The 23,198-nt window shown below is 50.9% G+C and overlaps 1 protein-coding gene and 1 pseudogene across 14 annotated transcripts in view; one reads left to right on the top strand and one right to left on the bottom strand.

The window, feature by feature from the left end:
* The window catches only part of LOC309623760 (uncharacterized protein), a 66,360-nt gene that overhangs the window by 33,734 nt on the left and 9,428 nt on the right, over positions 1-23,198 (top strand). For 4 of the 13 annotated variants that reach the window (XR_014241528.1, XR_014241529.1, XR_014241530.1 and 1 more), the window contains exon 2: positions 11,244-11,373. Coding sequence is in view for 1 of the 13 variants with exons in the window: in XM_082380937.1 (XP_082237063.1) it covers positions 10,936-10,970 (35 nt within the window). In the remaining 12 variants the exon portion in view is untranslated. Of the gene's footprint in view, positions 1-7,452; positions 7,646-8,124; positions 8,659-10,935; positions 11,123-11,243; positions 11,374-11,737; positions 11,870-12,714; positions 12,937-13,995; positions 14,223-23,198 lie in introns of those variants that run through there. The other 9 variants (XR_014241526.1, XR_014241533.1, XR_014241523.1 and 6 more) reach the window with 8 other exon arrangements.
* Positions 14,378-18,824, bottom strand: LOC309623506 (dipeptidase 2-like; annotated as a pseudogene). The gene is made up of 10 exons: positions 18,736-18,824; positions 18,509-18,636; positions 18,075-18,204; positions 17,710-17,851; positions 17,340-17,409; positions 17,044-17,219; positions 16,593-16,677; positions 15,849-15,924; positions 15,064-15,199; positions 14,378-14,963 (listed from the first exon to the last, which is right to left on the bottom strand). The product of its transcript is annotated as a dipeptidase 2-like (transcript).

Below are 23,198 nucleotides of genomic sequence, written 5' to 3' on the forward strand. Positions count from 1 at the left end.
GTCTAAAACAATATTTTTCTGTGAATTTCTTGTGAAGTTATTTACATGAAAAGTTTTCTAAACGTATGTAATTCAAACTTGATTCTTTGTTTAATGCCAGTGCAATTTTTATGGACTAGAAAAACAATTATATGAATTCTAGATTTTCCCGGGAAATCTATAACATGCAGATCTGACGTTCATATGGGACCTCTGTCTCCTCGTGAGCCCTAGGTAAGGTACAGTGAGGATGGAGAGGTGGATAAAGGAAGGAGTGAGTGATGCTTCATTGGGGAAGGTGAGCAGGGTGGCCAGATAGGTTTGTTTCATGACAAAGAGTGTGATTTAAGCACTTGCTTTCTTTTGAAAACATCTCTTTTCACCATCTCCCTATCCTGATATCACAGGAAGAAGGAAAAAACCAAACAAACCTGTTGCCTCATTTCCTAAAGCAGTGATTCTCAAACTTTAATGAACATGCAAGTCACCTTGCCTTTTAGAAGACTGCCGACTCTGATTTAATAGTGGTGGGGCAGTGGTTCTCAAAGTGTGTTCCTCAGAGCAGCAGCTCTGGTTCCGCCAGCCGTGTTAGAACTATAAATTCATGGACCTCGCCTGACCTGCTGAATTAAAATCTCAGAGGATCGGCCTCAGAAACTGTTCTTACACATTCACCAGGTGATTGTTGTGTACCTTGAACATTTGAGAATCACTGCCATTGAAGCTATTCTCTTGGGATTTTCCCAGGCCTCTGGTATTTGCTACTCTGTGATTGGGCCTTGGTATTATTCCCTTGCTATTTAGCAATTGAAACTTTTGGGCAGAGATTTTACTTGAGGCTCCTGACTGGATGTTAGTGTCCAGCAAGTTAACTGGCTCTATTAAAGTATGTTTCTTAGTCCTTCACCACTCTCTCTGTTATAACCCTGATACTTTGTAAAGCAAAGATGCCATTTCATGGAATCATGAACATCAGTACCATGGCTAGACACCATACATAACATGGCGATTGGGTAATACCTTAAAAGGTAGACTGAAAAAGAAACCGACGAAATAAAACACCCCAGAAGAAAACGCTCTTGTAGATTTTCAGGGGTTTTACATCTTAATATCAACTGAGTCCCAATTCACAGATAGTTTCAATCATATTAATAGCCAGTGGGCGTTGTTACCTAGGTTCTATGCCTGCTTGGTTCAGATGAGTGCAAACATGCTTAGCAGTGCCTTTACCAGTGTTGCCATTACTGGTGAAGGAAGAATATTTTATAATAGGGATTGGATTCTCTCAGAAGTCAGTTTTCTTAAGGTATTTGCAAAGGATGAATGTTACCTCCTACAGTGTTTCAAGAGCTCTAACTTTAATTTTCTGAAAGTTTTATTGATTTCTTCCAAAGGCTATAGCTGGAGAAATACGCACTGTATGTTTGTCAGATTGGTTACAGGGTCTCCAGTATAGGTGGGCTGAGGCTGTGTTTGTGCTTTTCCTCTGGGAGGTTTTTCATCTTAGAGAAAGGATCCATGTGTTTTGTGAATCTCTATAAAGCAATGAGAGGAGTTCAAAATGTATTAGAGTATTCGACAAGTGCTCCAAAGAGGGCTATTTGGGCACAAGGTCTAGATGCTAATGTATTATGTTCTTTGAAAACAGCTTAAATGTAAGTACATATAAGAACCCTAGTTAAGATTTAAGGGTAATGCTGTAAGATCTCTCATAAAGGATTCACAAAAAGTGCTGCAATTTTGTAACCTTTCCAGAAGCAAGACAGTGTATGTTCACCCCTCATTTGCAACTTGAAGAAATTTATCCAGTTTCTGCGGAAAATTGAAAAGAAGCAGATGCTTATTCCTAAGCTAGAGTTTTGAAGGCCAACAATTAAAATAAACATGTCTCTGCCAAAACTTGAACTAAATTAAAAAATTTAGCATATAAATTAAAGCTTACTTAAAACTAAATTTATCAAGGAAATACATTTGTTTTGCATTACTGGTTTCAATTATTGTGAAAAGGCTTCATTTTTATGGAACACTGAAGATTTTTCAAAGTTTCCAACAATTTATTAGACAAGTGCACCACTGAAAATGAGTTACGAGTGTCTGGCTTAAATGTATGAACTATTAGCACATCGTTGATGAGCTTAGAGAGTGATGTTAAAGCAGCCATTATCCTCCTGCAGGTTCATGTTCCTATTCCCAGGGGACTGTAAGAAACTGGTTTGTAGCCTGAAAACAGATAAAGCCGTGGGCTGAGGATATACATAGCATCTCTTCTCTCCTATTCGTTTGTTCTTTCTCTTGGGAATCTGAATTTTGGGACATTGCTGATGAATTGCTGTCAGGCATGGGTACTCTTAGTTTATTGCCATAGAAGAAGAGAGAGATTACTTCCTTGTTTGCAGTACCTGTCTGCTCTAGTCCTGTCTGTACAGTGTTTCCTAATTAATATTTCCTAAACACCTACCTCATAACTTTTTTTCATTTACTAAATATTTATTTAGTTCTTGTTTTCCCAGCTTTCTTGAGGTATAATTGACAAATAAAATTGTATATATTTAAAGTGTACAAACTGATTTGATACACCTAGACATTGGGAAATACTGGTCCTGATCAAGTTAATTAACATTTTCATCACCTCACATAGTTCCCCTCTACCCCCATACCCTTGTTTTTGTTTTTGTTCTTTTTGGTGGTGAGAATGCTTAAAGTCTGTTTCAGCAAATTTCAAGTATACAAGACAGTATTATTAACTACTGTAACCATGTTGTACATTGGATCCTCAGAACTTATTCATATTCTTCTTAAAAGTGAAAGTTTGTACGTTTGACCAACGTTTTCCTGTTTCCCTCATCTCCCAGACCCTGGCAAGGACCCTTCTCTTCTGTTTCTATTAGTTCAATTTTTTTTTTTTTTTTTTTTTTAAGATTGCACATGTAAGTGATACCATGCAGCATTTGTCTTTCTCAGTCTGACTTTTTCCATTTAACATAATGCCCTCCGAGTTCATTCATGTTGTCACAAATGACAGGATTTCCTTCTTTTTTATAGCTACATAATATTCCATTGAATATATATACCACATATTCTTTCTTCGTTCATTGATGGACACAGGTTTCCTTATCTTGGCTATTGTCAATAATGCTGCAATGAACATGGGAATGCAGATATCTCTTTGGGATACTGATTTCATTTCCTTTGGATATGTATCCAGAAGTGGGATTGCCGGATCATTCGGTAGTTCTATGTTTAACTTTTTGAGTAACCGTCATACTGTTTTCCATAGTGACTGCACCAATTCACATTCTCACCAACAGTGTACAAGGGTTCCCTTTATTCATATCCTCACCAAGATTTGTTATCTCTTGTCTTTTTTCATAATAAACATTATAATAGGTAGTGAGGTCATATCTCATTGTGGTTTTGATTTGCATTTCCCTGATGATTAGTGATGTTGAGCACCTTTTCATATATCCGTTGGTCATTTGTATGTCTTCTTTGGGGAACTGTCTATTCAGGTCCTCTGCCCACTTTTTAATTGGAATTTTTTTTTAAATTTTGCTATTGAGGCATATGAGTTCTTTGCATGCTTTGGATATTAATCCCTTATCTGATAGGTAGTTTGCAAATGTTTTCTCACATTCTATAGGTTGCCTTTTCATTTTGTTGGTTGTTTCCTTTGCTGCTCAGAAACTTTTTAGTTTGATGTAGTTCTACTTGTTTATTTTTACTTTTATTGCTTGTGCTTTTGGTGTCAAATCCAGAAAGATATGGCGAAGACCTATGTCAAATAGCTTACCACCTATGTTTTCTTCTAGAAGTTTTATGGTTTCAGGTCTTACATTTAAGTCCTTAATCCATTTCAAGTTAATTTTTGTCTATTCTATTCTTTCGCATGTGGGTATCAATTTTCCTAACACCAGTTATTGAATAGACTATCCTTTCCCCATTTTGTGTTTTGGGCACCGTGGTCAAAGGTTAGTTGACTGCATATTGCATCCCACATAACTATTTTCCTGAAAACTTTCATTTACTCCTGTTTGCTGTGCCAGGATTCATGGCCCTCAGTTTACTGTTCTATTTTCATTGATCCCTAATCATCACTCTGCTTCAGTCAGTCCAGTGATTTTCCTTCTTCCACCTCATCTCAGGTTCATGCAAAGTAGCTTCTTGGGCAGAGTTGCCTTTTCTTTCTAAACAGGTCCAGTCAGATCATCACGTATGACTGCTTGTACATATAGAGGAAGGCAGACTATCAGGAGAAAACTATTTTAGGATTCTATGTTATAAACATTTTAACTAAAAAACTTTTAAATTTAACGAGTTCATGCTTCTTAAAAAGAAAGTGCTGAACACAATTTAATCCTTTCTAGATAAATTAGAGTGACATTATGCACAGTAAAAATAAGTTGCATTGTAGTGATTTCTACTAGACAGGTAAGGTATTAAGGACTAGTTGTCCCTGTATTAAATGAACCTGGGCTGTGTCTTTCTCATTGTTTTGTACTCTCTAATTTTTAATGTTTTTTTTCTTTTGTTTTTTCTCTGTTGCTGTCAGTATCCTTACTGCTGAATCTGTCTCTAAATAGAAGTACTTTCGTTTCTGATATAATTTTTTAAAATTTATTTTATTTATTTAATTTTGGCCGTGTTGGGTCTTGGTTGTTGTGTCGTGTTGATGCTGTGGCTTCCCCTCCTCTCCCTGTCTTTGGGGAGCGACCCTTTTGTTATTCCTTTACGTAACATTTCTGGTATTTCAGGCGGGAGCAGATATAAGTGTTTATGCTCATTCCCCATATTTACCTGAAGGTTCTCCTCTTTCGCTGGGCTGGTTGCACCGGCCTTTGGTGGCTACTGCATTGTCCACACCTCAGGCTGCCCTCCTGGAGACTGTGCGCAGGGATGTAGGGATGCAGGGCTACTAGCTGTGGCAGGAACGAGGCGACGTTTAAGCATGGGCCCTGGTCTGAGCTACAGCTGTTGAGCATTTGCTCTAACGCGTATTAGCTGTGTGTCCTTGGACAAGTCACAACCTCTCTGTGTTTCACCTGTGAAATGGGGGTTATAACAACACTTACCTGAAAGGTCAGCTAGATAGTGCCTGCAAAACACTTTGCTGCTTCCAGCACAGAGTAAGGGCTCAATAAATTGGAGCAATCGTTATTATTATTAATATAATTAACATACTATCGTATTTCTCAGAGATAAGAACATCTCTGTATTATCGTCATTACATCTGAGATTAGACCAGATAAAAACAAGACCCAATTATAATAATTTCTACCATGGGTCTTCTACCAAGACCCATGGTAGAAATTAGAGAAAAGTCCAAATGATTTCCACCAAGTTATGTATTAAATCGTTTATTTATAATTATATTATTATTTATCATTTCATTATGTTATTTTATTCTTTGCTATTTATTTCTGTATCTAGTTATTTATGAAGCACCTGCTACGTAGCTGGTGCTATATACCGTAAGCCCCATGGGAACCAGGCCACAGAAGTGTGAAAGTGCAGGCTCTGTCTTTAGGGAGCTTACATTTCAGCCAGAGAGAATAGTTAAAGAACAGCTAAATACTGAGTCATTAATTACTGGCTGAAGTGAAACAGGGATGAGCAAGGAGATGGTATGGGGGTTAGATGAGGGGAAACGTGGCTTGGGGGAAGATGTGGAATTGGTCTGGGCTTGGAGGATGAGGCAGGGCCAGATGCACCAAAGGAAGGACAGGATCAGAAGCAATAGGAACCCCTTTCCCCACCCAGAGAGGGAGGGGAAGCTTTGTGTTTGCAGATCACAGTGAGAAGTGGGTGGGGGGGGGGGCCAGGGGCCGCAGAGGTGGGGTGTAAGGTTGGACGTTGAGGTGTAATCAGATTGTGAGCGGCTTAGAAAGAGGGGCGGACGGGCTGGCAGTTAACGTGGCAGACACTGGCTCTCTGGGCAGGAGGATGGTGGGGCGGATGGTGCAGCAGGTCCCTGGGGCTTTACTCCGGTCCCCATCTCACCCTCAGCAGAAGGAGAACTCAGAGGGAAAGTTTCCAAACTCGCCTGAGAAGCTGAGTGATGGGATGAATGAAAAATTGATGTGGGTCATAAATATTGTAGGAGAGAATGCACCAGATTCCCTTAAGGGTAAAGTTCAGGGAGAAACCTACTGCTGCGGAGGGAAGGGGTTCCGTGGGGGAGAGAGGGGGAGGGAGGGGGATGCCCATCGGGGGTCCCGCGGTGCCACTCCCAGTATCCGGGGCCCCCGGGTCCTTGGAGAAGCTGCTGCTGCTCAGCGATGCTCCTGATGGAACAGAACGGCCAGTGTCCATTTGGTGAAGGGCATGGGGGCAGAGATGCTCCGTCTCCCTCAGCCTCAAGGCTGCTGCCCTGGATTCCTTTCAGCTTCCTCAAGGGGCGATGCAGATGTGACCCCAGAGAAGCTGAGGTCTCTGCTGAGCTCGCTGATGCTGGCTGACACTGGATAGCCCTCCTTTTCCACCAGCCCCACAAGCTCTTCCTCACAAGGCTCTCCATGGGGTCTGGGCGGAGTCCACAAGTCTCTGTGACCCTAGGTGGTCCCCTAGAGGTCAGAGTTCCGGGGCTCTGAGTCATTTTCCTGGTTGCCTCTTTGCTCCACATGCACCTCGGAGCACTGGTGCAAAGATCTTGGTGATGAGTCTTTGCATCCAAATACCTGCTGGTGAACTTTCTTCCGAGAAGGAGCACAGACAGTGAAAGGAGGGAGGCGGAGCCTTAATGCTGGCTCAGGGGGTCAGCCCCCCTGCCCGCATCCCCAGTGGCTTCTCATCACCTGTCTCTGGCGGTTTATTTCAGGAACACTTGAGATGGGCGTGTAGTGGGAGGGGAATAGTTACAAGCAACCAAGGCAGGGGTGGGGAGCGAGAACAGTCTTGCTGGGTGGTGGGCTGATAAACGTTCACCAGCTCTTGGGGGTAGGGGTAAGGGAGGCACCTTGACTGGCAACGTCTGCTGATTTCTGTGTGTTAACACTCTCACTGTGAGCCAGGTCATGTCACCAACAGGATGCCAGGCGGCTAACACAGTTCCCCAAGATGTAGCAATAGACTCACCCAAGCTGGTAGGCACATGCCTGGCCCCACTGTCTTTGGAGGCTTAGAAACCTGAGTTGCCATCGTGCTTTCTACCATCAGCCACAGCGAGACTGGGTATCTTGCCTCCCTGTCCCTCAGGTGGCCAAGAGTTTGCCTTTCTCTGGACCCACGGTAGGTTATCATGGTAGAAATTAGAAACTGGAAAGCCAGGGGAGCTTTGGAGAGTCCCTCTGGGCTCACTGACTGCTGATGGCATCGGAATCAGATGCAGGAAGGAGGGAGGGGCTGGTAGGAACCCCTGCAGTTGCCCCAGAGACTGAGGGATGGGCTGGCTGGCAACTGGTCCAGCTCTCCCTGCCTACCAGGGGTGTAGTTGGCAGTGCCTCCCACTGGCTGAAAGGTTTCTGATACCCCTGCCAGCCCTCTGAGTCTGTGTTGATGACAGCTGCCACCTACCCGGCTCCATTACGGGTCAAGCACTCTGCTGGCTGCCATGTAGACCTCGTCTCGGTCAGTCTCACAGCCGCCCTAGGAGGTCAGCGTGATCTTGACCCCACTTTACACGCAGAAACCGAGGCTTGGATTAAATAACGTGCCCAAGGTGCTACACTTGGTAAGTAGCAGAGCTGGTTCTGTCTGACAAGAGCTGGGGGGAGTCAGCGCTGGGGGGGAGGGGCGGGGGAGGGGGAGCGGGAAGCCGGACTGGGGCCAGCTGCCCTGTCCCTCCCGGCCCCATCCTGTGGCAGCCAGGTGGGCGGTGGCATCTGTTGGCAGCTCTGGGTCAGGGGCGTCCACTGGCTCCCCCGGCAGGTGTTGGTGGGAGGGCGAGTCAGGCACTCTGTTCCCAGGAGGGGATGGCGGATCTTGGGCTTAATGATGGGCCTGCAGTACTGGCAAAGCGGGGATCACTCTGCCTGCTGGGAAATGTCCTAAGGAACCCAGCTGAGCTGCAGTTACGGAGGTAGATTTCCTGCTCTTTTCCACATCTCATGATTAATCCAGAAGCCTGAGCAGCGCGTGTGATGAGGCTCAGCAAAGTGGCCGTGGGCATCTCCAGCCTCCTTTGCAAGCCCCGCTTTTCCTCTGGAGTAGGTGCCCTGGAATCTGGGCCAGCCGTACACATTTCAGCAACTCGATTACAAGAGACAGAAGAGGCCGGGTGTGTGGCACCAATAAAACCGCACACACCCTGTACTTCTCTCTGCCTGTTGCTGGTTTGTGCATTTCCCCACCACACCTCCCGAGAGCAGTTTGTTTCCCGGAAGCAGCAGAAGAGAGGTCGGGAGAAGGAGATGCCTTATTGTTGTGAATGTGATGGACGTGGTGGCACCACAGGGGACTGGACACCAAGGCAAAGACTCCAGTGTCTGATGAACTTACTGGTTGAACTTACCGCTTACTGGTCTTTGGCAGGTAATCAGCTTCTAAGAGTCTCTGTTTCTTCATCTGTAAAATTGGATCACGGTACCTGCACTCATTGATTTAACAAATAATATAAACATATAAATCCATACTCTGGCGTATTCTAGGTGCTGGAAATCAAGCAGTAAACAGAACAGTCTCTCCTCTTCGGATGTTAATAGTCTAACATGGGAAGATGGAAAACGGCAATGACATCTGTGTCAGGTGGTTATGATACTTAGAAGAAAAATAAAGCCGGGCTGAGGGGTAGGGGAGACAGTGTATGCATGTGGGGATGACTTTTCTTAAAGGACAGTCAAGGAAGGCATCTTTGATAAGATGATACTTCAACAGAACCTGGAAGAAAATGAGGTGCCATATAGATGTCCAGGTACGGCAAAGAGCTAGTTCAAAGGTGCTGGAGTGGGAGAGTGCTTGGCAAGTTCAAGGAGCATGAAGAAGCTCTGTGTGGCTGGAGGGGTGGGAAAGTGGGGGTCAAGGAGAAGAGGGCAGAGAGGGTGTGTGTGTGTGTGTGTGTGTGTGTGTGTGTGTGTGTGTGTGTGTGTGTGCACGCAGGGGCTGGTTGGATCATACAGCCTGGCAGGGTTACTCTAAGTGAGATGGGAAACAACTGGTGGCCTTGAGCAGAGAAATGACCTGATGTATATTTTAGAAAGACCACTCTGGTTGTTCAGTGGAAAGTAGCTTTTAAGACTGTAAGCTCGGTGCTCTGTGACCACCTAGAAGGGTGGGATGGGGGGGAGGAGGGAGGTCCAAGAGGGAGGGGATATATGTATACCTATAGCTGATTCACTTCATTGTACAGCAGAAACTAACACAACATTGTAAAGCAATTATACTCCAATAAAGAAAACAACAACACTGTAAGTGGAGAAGCCAAAAGACCAGGTCGGAGGTGACTGCATCTCCAGGTGAGAGAGGAAGAGAGCTTGGATTTCAGCAGTGGTCGTGGTGATAAGTGACCGTCAGAATCTGGAAATATTCTGTAGGTAGAACCCGTAGGATGAGCTAGTATGAGGGGTGGGTTGGGTGGATAGTGAGACACAAAGAGACACCTCGAGATTTTGTCCTGAGATTGGGATTGACACGTACACACTACTGTGTATAAAATAGGTAACTAATAAGGACCTACTGTATAGCACAGGGAACTCTACTCAATACTCTATAATGGCCTGTACGGGAAAAGAGTCTAAGAAAGAGCAGATATACGTATCTGTATAACTGATTCACTTTGCTGTAAGCCTGCAACTAATACAACATTGTAAATCAACTCTACTCCCATAAAAATTTAAGAAAAAAGAAACAACACTTTTGCAATAAAAAAAAAGATTTTGTCCTGAACGATGGGTAAACTGGAGTTGTCACATATTGAAACGGAGAACTGGGTGAAAGGAGAACCCTTTGGTTGTGGGGTGCAGGAACCAAGAATTTGGCTTCAGGCGCATTAAGCAGCAGTAGTCTGTTGGATACCCAAGTGGAGGTGATGGGTAGACAGAGGCGTGTGAGCATCCGGGGCCCCGGGAGAGGCCGGGGCTGGGATACGCTCATCAGTGCGTAGTTCATTAACAATCTTGGGGCTGCATGAGATCATCAAGGGAGTGAGTGAGGATGGAGAAGAGGAGTGGGTGGGACATTCCAAGGTTTAAAAGTCAGAAAAATGAGACAGAACCAGCATGAGAATCAAGAGAGCCTGCTTAAGACGGGACAGAGTACAGAGTGGGTGCTCAGTAAATCACAGCCACTGCCATCACCATGACCATCGGTATTTTCATGGTTAGAGTACGGAGAAGTGAAGTTTGAAACCAAAATAGCAAGAGTTCAGGAGGACGCACTTCATGTACTTTTTCCTCTTTTCCTTCCCTTTCCTCTGGTTGTGCATCAACCGTGGTCTCAGACTTCCAGCTACTTACTAGAAATAAAACAAAACCATACAAAACTTCTGGGCACCTTACAAGCCCACAACTCAGTTCAAGATATTCAAGAAGAGCTGAGGTCTTTGGGTTGTTGGTAGGGTGAGTAATCACTGAACAGAGTCTGGGAACTGGATGTGACTTTCTCCTCTTACCAACTCACTATATGACCTCAGGCAAGTCCGTCCCTGCCTCAGTCCTGGAGGAGGATAGAGACTTCCATTCAGGGGAGAATACTGATTAGCTCACCAAGTTTCCTACTTGGATGGCATCTCTGCCATTTGCTTTTCTCCTCTCCAAAGCATATAGATCCTATCCTCAATTATTAAAGCAAGATAACAGTGCTTTTGATTTCCCTCTGAGAGTCTAACCTCGAATTGTGGGCTGTTTAGTACTTACAAAGTCTGGGAGAGGAGTGCCCTTTAGGAGTGACCATCCAAGGTCCCCCGCCCCATCCACCCCTGTAGGCAGTCTGAGGCAGATGCCTCTCACTGGTCTACCAGAAGGCCAATGACTTGAACCATATTAGTTTATTTCCTTGTATAATTATCTTCACTGAATTGCATTTTAGGAATCATGCCCTTGGCTTTCATTAAACATCCTTGAAACAGTCACGCAAAGTTCACTGCTGCATTTGCACGAGAACTACTGTTGCAGACACGACCTATACGCTTCTGGAAAAGACTTCCTGAGTGTTTTTGTGAAGCACAAGTCTGCGGGATATTAATAAAAATTTCATTATGGGAAAAGTTGAGTGAGTTTGGAAGAAAACCCAGGTGTCTTTCTTAAAGGTTATCTAAGAGGCTTTACTAACAAAAAGTACAGTGGGTCCTTAGAAAGAGGATAAACTGCAAGATTTCCCATTTTGTCGACCCTTAGAATCCTGTTTTGGTGGTGCAGCTCTTGGGATCAGTGCTCTGAGCACCCAGCAGAAGAGGCTCTGAATGCTTCGGGCTCAGTTAGTCAAGCACCGTGAGCTGCAACAGGGAACATACAGACAGGAGGCCAGGTAAGCAAGTGACAGGGGAGCCTGCAGGGGGATGAGCAGCGAATGGGCAGCTGGCTCTTCCGTGCACAGCGATCCTGGGTGCCTGGGGTCCCAAGAGGCTTTGCAACGTCCTGGCTGCATCAGATGTTAACTTTGCTATTCATGGAGTTAGGGGTCCTAGCCTCAAATATATCCCTCAGTGACCCTCCTGTACAACAACACACAGAGTTAAAAGATTTTAAAAAATAATCCATTGTTAGGAAAAGGACACAGAGACATGTGCTGTGTTTACAGTTTCATGGGCGAGATGGGGAGGAATGCCACTCGCTCCGACAGCTCACTACCTAGGAAGACCACTGAGAGTCTCTTCCCTCCTCTCCCGCAGCTGGAGTCTCTCTCTTTCACTTCCTGACGTGTACACCCCGTCAACCCTCAAATTTCAGCCTCCGAAGCTCCGAGAAAGCCCCTTGGGGAATACTCTGCTCCTCCCTTTCACTGGGCAGAGCGACCAGCACAGGTGTGTGTGCAGACTGCCTGCCCTCCTATCCATGCAAGGTGCATTATTTAGAGGCTAATGATTTCATTGTAAAGTGGGAAGTGAAATATGTTTCGCTAAAGCTTCCAAAGCGAGGGAGGAAGGAGGGAGGAAGAGGGTAGGTCAATGGGTAAATATGATTGCCTGATGGTCTGGGTCCAGCCATCTTCCTAAGGCTGTATCTTTAACTGGGAGGTACAGCAAGATGATCGATAGCACAAGCAACCTTAGGAGAACCACACCGGCCAGCCCGGATCAGCAGAGTCTGTGTGGTGAGATTTAAGGGGGTGCTTAGTTGGCCCTCCAGCTGTAAGTGTTTGCCAGATGACTTGTAACTTCACCACTGGAGCCAAATTCCTTTGACTCTTAGGGCTCTTTCTGCATTCAAGAGCCCTTGGAAATGAGAAATCCCTGAAATGGGTTGTCGCCTGCTGTCAGCTAACCCTGACGCTCAGGAGTAGAGTTGGGAGTAACGGGACGCCGTGTACCCGGGGTCCTTCCTGGGCGTGTGTAACTCTGAGGCTAAGACAGTGAGACTGGCAGTTTAAGAAGCACCTCCAGGACCATGTCGCCTACTGGCAGGCGGAGTAAGGACCCTGCAAGGTGGACAGACATACCTCTTCTCTTATCATTTGAGGGTTTGAGAGAAGAGGCACCGGGAGTTTAGCCTGAGCCCTTCCCACAGGTCTAGAGGTGGGAAGAGAGAGGGATGGGCTTTGACCCTGGGCGGCTCCTCCCTCCAGGCCAAGACCCTGGAGGAGGTTGAGTTTGTATCTTCAGAGGGGATGGGGTGCCCAGGCAGGTGACTGAAGACTTTATCTCCGAAGGACCCAGCATTAGAGAGCTGAACAGCCCCAGACCCCGCGGGCCGGGAGAGCTTCTGGGCATCCTTCCGTGGGGTCCCATCACCTCCCTGCTGGAGGCAGACTGGGTACCAGGACCCTGCGGTGAAGCCGACTGGGGAGCAGCTTCCTCCAGCCTCTCCAAGCACAGACGTCAGCGGCGAGGCTCAGACTTGGTGGCTGTGCTCTGTCTCTGCACAGGCTTGTGTACGCGCAGCGGGGGACCCACGCAGGGGACCGGGGTGGGGAAGCACACAGGAGGCAAGTGCAGAGTGGCGGCAAGTGGCGGTGGTGATGCTGGGGCAGTGCGAGCAGGACAGCGGCTCTCCTGGAGGCTCCACCCCTCGGCGGGCTGGCGTGGGACCTGGGAACGGACAGTGCACGTGGAGGGGCAGCTACTCAGGGCTGCCCTGCCGGGGGGGGGGGGGCGGGCGGTGCTGTCAGGCGGGGGCTGCCTTCAGGGTGGAGTTGTAGCAGAGAAGTGGGGTCACCCCTCTTGGAAGCTTTGAGAATGCGTATGAGGAGGGAGCTGCGAACGGAATCCGGAAAAGGTAAGGAGTGCCAGCTTGGTGGAGTTGGGTGCTGGCAGGACTGGCCTTGGAGTCGTGGGAGCGTTCCCAGGAACATCCAGGGGATCGCCACCGGGGCCCCAGTGGTCCCACAGGCCTCCTGAGGCTGGCTGTGCTGTGCTGAAGCCCACATCAAGGGCCCTGGGGATGGCAGCAGAGGCCAGCATGGTTGAGGGTCCCCCGCACCCACCTCATCTCTGCAGGGACCACAGAACTGCACGCACCGTGGGTGTTCTTCACCTGCTCACAAAAGAGCCGGGTCATTGCATGCAGCAGGAAAGGCTTGACGGGGGGTGACGGGAGGAAGGGCAGGAGCAGAGATTTTCCATCTTGATGGTTTTGTTCAAGGCCAGCCCAGAAGCAGCTGACGTTGGCTTCATTTATCCAAAGGGCACGGCGAGTGACCCTCTACAACCCAGGGATCCTGAAATATTTAGAAGCTCTAATGTTTGGGTGGGAAGAGAACCTCTTTTGGATGAGAAGCTCAATTATTGAGGAAGGGAGAGCTCCCGTTGTCTGGGGCGTAGGGGGGGCACCTTCCTGCTGCGTTGGCGGGGTGCCGGGCGCGGGGCACCCTGCCTGGGACACTTGCCCTGCTCTGTGGGTGAGGCCTCTCCCACAGTGCTGGGCTCTGGGGGACTTTTCTCGTGGCCAAACTCTTCGGGAAAGTGACACAACGGCCTATTTCTTCCAACAGCACCTCTGATTCAGCCTAGGGTATGGTTCGAGGTTGCATCTCTTGTAAACCCCCCTTCAGCTGCTGTCAAGGGCTGGCACCGGAGTTCTTGAATTTAGGCTGATGTGGGTCCTGCTAGAGCCTGCTGTCCTCTGCACATGTCAACAAATGTGTATGCAGGTGTGGACCAGCTGGATCTCTCTCCTTCTCTGGGAAGCGTGGTTTTCAGCAGCGTCAGGCTGGGAAGACAGACATTTCATGAACCCTGAAGTCCTGTGCAGGCAGTTGTCACACAGTGTTCCACCAGCGGCCCACGGCCGGCACAGAACACTGCAAAGCTCCATCTAGCACAAGTGACCACGGGGAACGGGTTGAGAATCCTGCTGCATTGTACACGTCTCCTAAGGGAAGAACATCAAGAAAGATGAGCTCGCCGCGGAATTGGCGAACTGTGTGGAAGGGGCGGGATCTGTAGAGCTCAGCAGCGGCGAGCTCCTGTCATGGCTTGGCCAGTTCGGGTCTCCCCCTGTCACTTATGAGGGTGCGGCGATGTTTTCCCAGATGTGGTCCCCGTGTACAAAACAAAGAATCGTTTTGCACAAAGCCAGAAGGGATACATTGAAAGAATTATCAGAAGAGAATAATACATAGGAAATGTTTGTGCTCGCATGCAAGGAAACTTTGTGGGGTATCTGTGGCTGCCAAAGTGACATCTGGCAGGATTAACTGGATCACCAGAGCCAAACAATGAGGACTGGGAAGGCAGCAATAACTGTGAGGCCTGGGCCCATGTGGGGGCAAGATTTTGAGAATGACCACTTAGGTGACAAAATGGGATTCCCACGAACCGCAGCTCTGGTTAGTTTCTGGTCAGGAGCCAGATCCTCTCTCTGATGCAGACGTGGGAGGACGGAGCGGCAAGAGCTGCCCAGCTGCTCATCTGGGAAGTCATCCTCCAAGGGACTCTGTCCCTCGTTCTCCTCCCGTACCTGGAGGCGGCAGTCAGCGGGCAGCACCTCTCACAGCACCCCCACGTACACCTGCTCAGACCACCTGCTCAGAGCTACTCTTTTGCCCAGCCCAGCATACCTGTTCCACCTGTCTGAAGACCCGCCGCACGTTTCCTCGAAGCACACCCCAGAGCTCTTCGTCACTCCAGCCACGCCTCAGCAACTCCTCTATCAGTACCGGGTATATGGACACGTCCTCCAGCCCCTGTGGGAACCTGTGTGGCCGCCAGCCAGCCAGCTATTGGGCCTCAGACCTGTTCCCTGGTCCTGAGTCAGAACCAGAGCCCTATGTGTCCAGGGTCCACTGAACCCCAGCCCTGGTCAGATATGGAAAATGGAGACTTGGAGAGAGTAAATGATTCACTCCTGCTCTTCATCCTTCAAAGGAAGGCCCCAAGAGCGCCTCGACTATTCGTCAAAACTCATTGAATTGTACTGTTAAGATCTATGCCTTTCACTGAATGCAATTTTTGCCTCCATTTATAAAGAGAAGAAAAGCTTTTTAAGAACTGGGTTGACCCCCCTGCATGCACAGACCCAGCTGCAGGCAGAGACGATGGTCAGCCCAGCCCAGACCTTGCGAAGAGTCTGCTCAGAGGCCGTGGGTCTGCTGGCACTGGATGGGCGCAGATGCTGGGCAGATGAGCTCTGTGTGGTGTTTTAGACAAATATGATGACCTAGAGTAGGGCCAAGCAGACAGGAGAGCCCAGGAAGCAGACCCTGGGAGAGGGGAGATACCAGTTGGGCCAGCACACCTGAGGCTATGGTCAAGGCCATGAGGACCACAGTGTGGTGGGCACGGTGGCTGTGAAAGCCCCACTGCTGCCCAGCCAGCCCGAGACAAGCCATGGGGAAGCACTCACCGGCCAGCCCCGTCATAATCTCCGCCAATCCCGATGAACTTGCATCCAGTGACTGCCCTGATGTGGTCGAAGTGATCTGAAGAATGGGAAGTCAGCAGTGTGGGGCTTCCAGGACAGGGGTGGGGGTGATGACTGGCCTCTGTTGATTCCCCTTTTTGCAGCCTGTAGGCCAAACAGTCCAGTTCCTTCGTGGCCTGGCACCGAGAGTACCAACTCGAGGGCCCTGAGGTTTGATCTGAAGTGATCCCAGCTGGCTCTAGACTGGACTTCAGATTTGGAGTGGACCCCAGAGCCCCCTGTTTGGGCCATTTCCCACCCACGATTCACCCTGCCTCCCAGTCTCCTTGAGAACCTGTGGGGGCTCCTTTCCCCGGGTGTGGAGGATGAGAGAGGAACAAGAGTACAACTGATGAAGACCCCAGAGACCTAAGGAGCTGTCCAGTCCCTTGGCCAGAGGTAGGGGCAGTGCGCTTTAGGAGCCCTTGCAGAGGCACAGATGGGCAGCACCCGGGCTCTGTGTCTGACAGCCTCCTTGCTACCCATCAGTACCGCAGTTTTGATTCCGTGGCTCCAGTTCCACATGGCACCAAGGTGCTGTGTACCGTCCGTTATTGGGTTTTTGGGAGCTGTACCTATTGCCAACAGGAGGGTCAAGCCACTGGGGCTCTTCTGAAGTCCTCCCCAAGTTTGGACCCAGCTTCAGCTCCAAATCAGAGTTTTCAGAGAGCCCAGGGTGAGGCTCACCTGCCACAGTAGGCACGTTGGCTAACGGGTTGCACTGCAGCACCCGCACGGACAAGGGCACCATCGCGATGCCACCGTTCTTCTTCTGCAGGGGCGGACCGGTGGACAGTCAGCTTGGCCCCCAGCACAGCCAGCTGCCTGTTCACTCTCTCGGCCCCTGTGAGGAAGGTGTTGAGGTCAGAGTCGTCTCCTCTCTGGGTTTGTGTGAATGGAGGAGCCGCAGCCCTGGTCTGGGTGGTGTCTTGGCCCTGGGTTTCCGGGTGTGGTGGAGTATCTTACCACCTAGACCCCCAGCTAGGGCTCAAGAGTTCAGGGGCTGTGGACCGTGGGTTTTGGGGGCAGAAGATATTTAACCTGGGGTTTGAGGAAATTGAGGGAGAAGAGGCTCGGGTTCAAGGGCTCCCGGTTTGAACCTCTTGCTTTAGGTTTGAGGGCCAGGGCAGTCTCTCACCAGAAGCTGCAGGATATCATCAGGATCATTCCGAGTGTTCTTGCACACACCCCGGGCAGCTGAGTGGGAGAAGATGACAGGTGCCTGTGACACTTCTAGGGCTCGCCGTGCCACAGCATCGAGACATGGGACAAGTCCACCATCATGCCCAGGCGGTTCATTTCTGCCACCACCTTCTGCAGGGGCAGGATGGGGAGAGGGCATCAGGGCTGCATTTACCTTGTGTGCATTTATCTGGAGGGAACAGGCGGGGCTGTACATTCATGTGGGGCAGGGTATGGAACCCGGGTCCTTACCTCGCCCAAGCCGGTCAGCCGACTGACATTGCTGTAGAAGGGGTGGATCCCCTTTGCTGAGCTCTGTGCCCTGCAGGATGGCCAGGAGGCAGTCTGACTGGTGGCCATGACTTGGCTACAAGAGCCTAGAAAGAGGTTCTGTCGAACCGTCTACACCTGCAACTCCCTGGTGCAAGAGGAGGGACCCAAACTGGGCTGTGCCTGGCAGTAGGAGGGCCCTTCTGGGGATTCAGTCTTGTTCTGCGAACCTCCATTCCCCTCCCCACCCCAGGTTCAGGGCGGATCCCAGGGGTAAACTTGCTTTGGGCCCCAGCGTGATCTTGGGCAGATCCCTGCCTCACTGGGCCCTTACCATCTGCACTGCGCTCACCAGGGCGTGTTGCAGGTGTGGGTGAGTGTCACGTAGCGCACACCCAGCGCATAGAAGGTACGCAAGATGGAGAGGCTACTGTCCAGTGAGTGGCCGCCCTCCACACCAATGAGGCAAGCCAACTTCCGGGTATTGTTGAGAGCTGGGGGCAGGTAGGTCAGATGATCATTTTCAGAGGCAGGGGTAGCTTACTGAAGTCCCTAGCACCTACCACCACCAGTCTGTTTACCTTTTTTTTTTTTTTTTTTGGTCGTGCCGCGCAGCATGAGGGCTCTTAGTTCCCCCACCGGGGATCAAACCCGAGCCCCCTGCAGTGGAAGCGTAGAGTCTTAACGTCTGGACTACCAGGGAAGTCCCCCGTCTACCTTTAAGTGAGGTCACAAGCTCCAGCTCAGAATAGGAGGCACACATGAGGCGGATGAGGTCAATTTGATCCGGGGTGAGGCGCACAGCATCCCGTTCGTGGGTCTGGCATGGGACGTAGGCTGACCAGAACTGAGGGAAGGCCAGGGCTCGGTTTGGGCTTTGGAACTCCTTGGGCTTCTCATAGCCTCCTCAGCTGGCACAGCACTCACTGTGCCCAGAAGTCACATGGAATGCGTTGCTTTTTCTGTGGTACTTGGATGCCCGTCAGGTTGGCTCACTGTGACCCCTGTAGCCCCCAGCATCCATGGCATGGCACTTTCTAGGCCACTATGGTAACTTAGTTCCAGTGTGACTCACCTGTGGTCTCTGAGGCCCCCAAACTGCCCCACATTCCCCAGCAGCCATGGTGGCACCTTGTGTGTCCCTTTGGTACCTGGGCACCCACGAGACCGTCTTTCAGCCTGTCCAAGCTGGTCTGGCCATGGCTGAAATTGCACAGATTAACATCCTGGAGCCCATTGTGGTAAAACTGCCTCAGGACCCAGGGGCATGTCGTTGTGGCTGGAGGGAGGTCAAGGCAAATGGGTGGGCTCCTTAGGTCTTGGGATCAGGCAGGACACATTGCCTGGCCTGGGCCAGCCGGGGGGTCCCCCACCTCACACTGTCACACAGACTATACTAGGAGCAGCTGAGGCCTGGGCTGAGGGGTTCCCAACCAGGGAGGGGATGACAGAGAAGGGGAAGGGCATCCATAGATGATGGAGAGGACATCCAGGGGTGGTGTGAGGGAGCCTCCCCACTAGCTCTGCATGCTCCGGACCTCCTCCCCTGCCCAGGGCCAGGCTAGGCCCCCACCGGCCCCCACCAGCCCGCACACACTGCAGCCCCCCGTCCACAAGCGGGAAGTCCCGCCTCAGGGCCCGCGTGCGCTCCCGCGGACTCGGGGTGCTGGAGGTGCCTGGCGTGGTCTGGACGCGGGTTCCCGGCCGCAGCAGCAGACGCAGCAGCAGCAGCAGCAGACACAGCAGAGGCCGCTGGCTGAGTGCGCGGGGACCTTCGAGGCCCCCGGGCCGCAAGCTGCGCAGGGCCAGGCGGGTGGGCAGAGGCGGGTGTGAGAGGGGCGGGCGATGGGGTTGTGCCCGTCCACACAGGCCACCCAGCGGCGCGGCCTCGCGAGGGGGGCGGGGTGAGGGAGGGGATACAGAGTCACAGGGCCCTGCGAGCCGTGTGTGCGGAGAGCCGCGATCCGCGAAGCCCGGCAGCCCCGGGGTGGCACTGCCCTCCCGCCCCCTGCTCCGAGGCAGCTCCCGCGGGCTAAGCTGGCCTCTGCTGAGAGCCCACTCGCCTCCCGTCGCGGCTTCCCTCCGCCCCTGCGCCTCTTCCCACTCCCACTGCTCCGAGGGGGCGCCCTAGGCTGCTCTCCCCCGCCTCTAACCTTCCTGGCCAAGCTGGGCCGCTTCTCTCAGAGGGCCACCTTCAGCCCGAGGCCTCCCGGGAGCACACCGCGTCCCCATCTGCCTGCAGCCGGCCCCGCCCACTCCGAGGGCTGCGTGCCAGTGTCTCTGCGGCCACAGGTGCTCTGGGCTCCCGGTTTCCCGGTACGGGGCCATGTGGGCTGGTGTGGGGGAAGAGAGAGTTTCTGGAAATGGGGGGGGAACCTTGTGAGCTCTGGATTCAGGAAGGGGCCCTCTGCCCCCGACCTTCTCTCTACACCTACTTGACTCCCCAGCCTGCATGACCATTCTCTGGGGACTTCAACCAGCACCCGGGAACTCTCAGGAACCCCCCCCACACACACTTCTGGCAGCCAGCCTCAGGAAAGAGCGCCCTCAGGAGCTGCTACACCTCCCCAGGGCCTGAAGAGAGGGACTTTTGGGAGGTGAACTGAACACCTTCTGGGGAGAGTCAACGACCCTTTTCCTCAGCAGAGCAGGAACCCAGTCAGTAGGCTATTTGAGTGGAAGGAAATGAAGTCATTTCCATGGCAGCAGAGCCCCCATCGCAGCAACCTTCCTCCCAGGGCTGCTGGCCGACCTTCTGGCCAGGATCCCTCCTACCTCAGCATGGAAGGCCTGGCCTCGTGAAGAAGTATAGGTTCTGAGGAAAGACCTGGCACCTGGGTTCTGCTGCTACACTTGCCTTATCTCGAGGCCCTTGTGACTCTAGCTTTCCCAGAAACCTCAAGGGCTAAGTGCCTGTGCTTGCTCAGAGGCCGCACGCCACTCCCCATTTCCAGCCTCAGGCCCTCCCCCTAGCTGCCTCCTCTGGGGACCCCCTCCCTCCAACACACACACACACACACACACACACACACACACACAGAGAGAGAGGGGATGTGCCTTCTCACAGAAGCTCAACCACTGAGATGCTTTAGGGACTGTGCCCAAACTCCTTCATCCCCAGCCTCTCCAGTTTTTGCTCTGATCCCTGGCACCCCCTGGAGCTGTTCCGCCTTTGGAACCTTTCCTGGGTAGCAGGAGTGCCTAGCACAGGGGTAGTGACCTAAGTGTGAGCACTGGCGACCCTAGAAGTCTGTTACAGAAAAACATTGAGCAGTAAGGGACCCCCCTGGGGACAGAAAGGGCTGGGAATAAAGGAGCATGTGAACCTCGGGGCAGGGTGCGTGCTGCTTGACTCTCCATCCTGTTCTTGCTTCAGGGAGCAGGTCTTCCTGGGTCTCTCTATCCTGCCTCCTGAGACCCCAGGCAGGAGGCTCGTTGGGAAGCCACAGATTGCTGCTTTCAGTTTCAAAAAACCCAGCTCCCCCCTGGTTTGTGGTGGTGGCCGCTGACACTGGCTCAGAGCAGGAGCCCATGTGGTAGCCTGCTAAGGCTTCTCTGCACCCTGTCTCTGCTCCTGCATTCTTCTCGGCTCGCAGAGTGCAGACTTTTCTGTCTTCAGCTGACAAAGGGGCCCCTGAGGATTGAGCAGAGGAACGTCACGTTTTCTTCCAGGCCAGCTTCAGCCCTGGGATGTTCAGGGCAGACTGTCATTTCAAACCTCGGTTTCTGAGGCTCCTTGCTTTTGGCCATTTAGTGTGGTAGGAGGCTCCTGGCTGAGGAAGGCTCAGACAGAACGACGCAGGTTGTGATCTGTGGCAGTGGGCAGTGGGGGGACGGGGTGGGTCACTGCAGGAAGAGGCATTCGCTGCCTTAGGCAGTTAAACCATTGCCCTCTCTTCAGAGTGCCTCAGCCAGCAAGATGCTGTGGGGTCTACCTCCTGGCACCATGCTCCAGTCGCCGGATTTTGGGTCTGGGGCAACCCAGGTCTTCGTCTGACTCTTCCGGAGCGCGCTTTCTCTTGGGAGCATGTCTAGGGACTGGCTTCTCTGCTTCCACCTTTGCTGGCGTGGCCAAAGGAACTGCTGCTGCAAAGAAAATCAGAACTGATCAGTCACTTCTGCTGTACACAGTCTCCTGCCAGAATTTCCCTCTCTCATGTCTCTCCCAGTTTCTGGCTGAAGACCTTTAATCGACTTGACATCCAAAACACAGCCTTGGCCCATCACCTCTATGAGTCCCTAGAGAAGGGACACTGGCTGCAAAAGCAATTCCTAGAGCCTATGGCTGCAGCACATGAGGAAGTCTCTTCACCGTTTCCAGGGTAAACAGTAGAACCCGAAAGTCATTGCAACCATGAGCCTCTCCATCTCTCCCTTCCACAACAGAGAAAACATTTCTTGCAGTCTGTCACTTCTGAGGCTTTAATGGAAATGTCTTTCAAGTTTTGGAAAAAAATAATCTAATATAAATTGGTGAAGAACCCCTCCCACCTTGGCAACCCCTCTTGGGCCCCATTTATACTGCCTGTTTCCACCACACTGAACTCTAGCCCTCTGATACTTTTATGTAGATTAGAACAAGGCCGAATACTGAGGCAGAGTGATCAGGAGACTGAGAACCGCGTTCTGGGTACCAAGTCTAGGCTCACATCAACCCAGCCTCCTGGGACACCATCTCCTCAGCCCTCCAGTCTCATTAGCACTTCGACAGCCCTCTTGGTTCTTCCGGTCTTCCCATCAATATGGCACCACCCTCTCCCCTAGAAGTAAAAATCATTATAATTCTCCCTCTCTCCACCATGAAAGGATGAGATAAAGGCTCAGCAGCAGCCCCCGTGAAACACTTGGTCACCACTGTGAAGAGGTGTTACTAAGACGATTTGGTCCGACTCAGAGAAGGAAAGAGACAACTCTGCCCTTAGGCTGATCAGGCCCACAGGAGGGAAACAAACTGGGGGCAGCCTTTGAGAGAGTGGCAATGCGAGAGAACCTTCTTTAGGAGGGGACTCCCTGTTGCCGACCTTGAGAAAGTAAGGATGGGACATTGGTTTACTGGGGCTGTTGCAGAGGGGATGTGCCCAGAGGTTGGGCCACCCTGCTTGAGAATCAAAGCACCTTCTAGTCCGAAGCTGCTTGAATGCTCCAATCGCCGGATTTTGGGTCTGGGGCAACCCAGGTCTTCGTCTGACTCTTCCAGAGCGCGCTTTCTCTTGGGAGCACGTCTGGGGACTGGCTTCTCTGCTTCCACCGTTGCTGGCGTGGCCAAAGGAGCATCCCCGTAGGCCCGGTAGCCACCAACCAGGCAGTATGTCTCCCCATGCCAGCCCAACTGCGTTTCTCCACACCCTCGGTAGGGGACATGGTACTGACCAGGGGTAGGAGGAGAAACGGGAGCCACTGCTGCTGCAAAGAAAATCAGAACTGATCAGTCACTTCTGCTGTACACAGTCTCCTGCCAGAATTTCCCTCTCTCATGTCTCTCCCAGTTTCTGGCTGAAGACCTTTAATCGACTTGACATCCAAAACACAGCCTTGGCCCATCACCTCTATGAGTCCCTAGGGAAGGGACACTGGCTGCAAAAGCAATTCCTAGAGCCTACGGCTGCAGCACATGAGCAAGTCTCTTCACCGTTTCCAGGGAAAACAGTAGAACCCGAAAGTCATTGCAATCATGAGCCTCTCCATCTCTCCCTTCCACAACAGAGAAAACATTTCTTGCAGTCTGTCACTTCTGAGGCTTTAATGGAAATGTCTTTCAGGTTTTGGAAAAAAATAATCTAATGTAAATTGGTGAAGAACCCCTCCCACCTTGGCAACCCCTCTTGGGCCCCATTTATACTG

This window comes from Balaenoptera borealis, assembly GCF_965194805.1.
Source record: "Balaenoptera borealis genome assembly, chromosome: 2".
Taxonomy (NCBI): domain Eukaryota; kingdom Metazoa; phylum Chordata; class Mammalia; order Artiodactyla; family Balaenopteridae; genus Balaenoptera; species Balaenoptera borealis.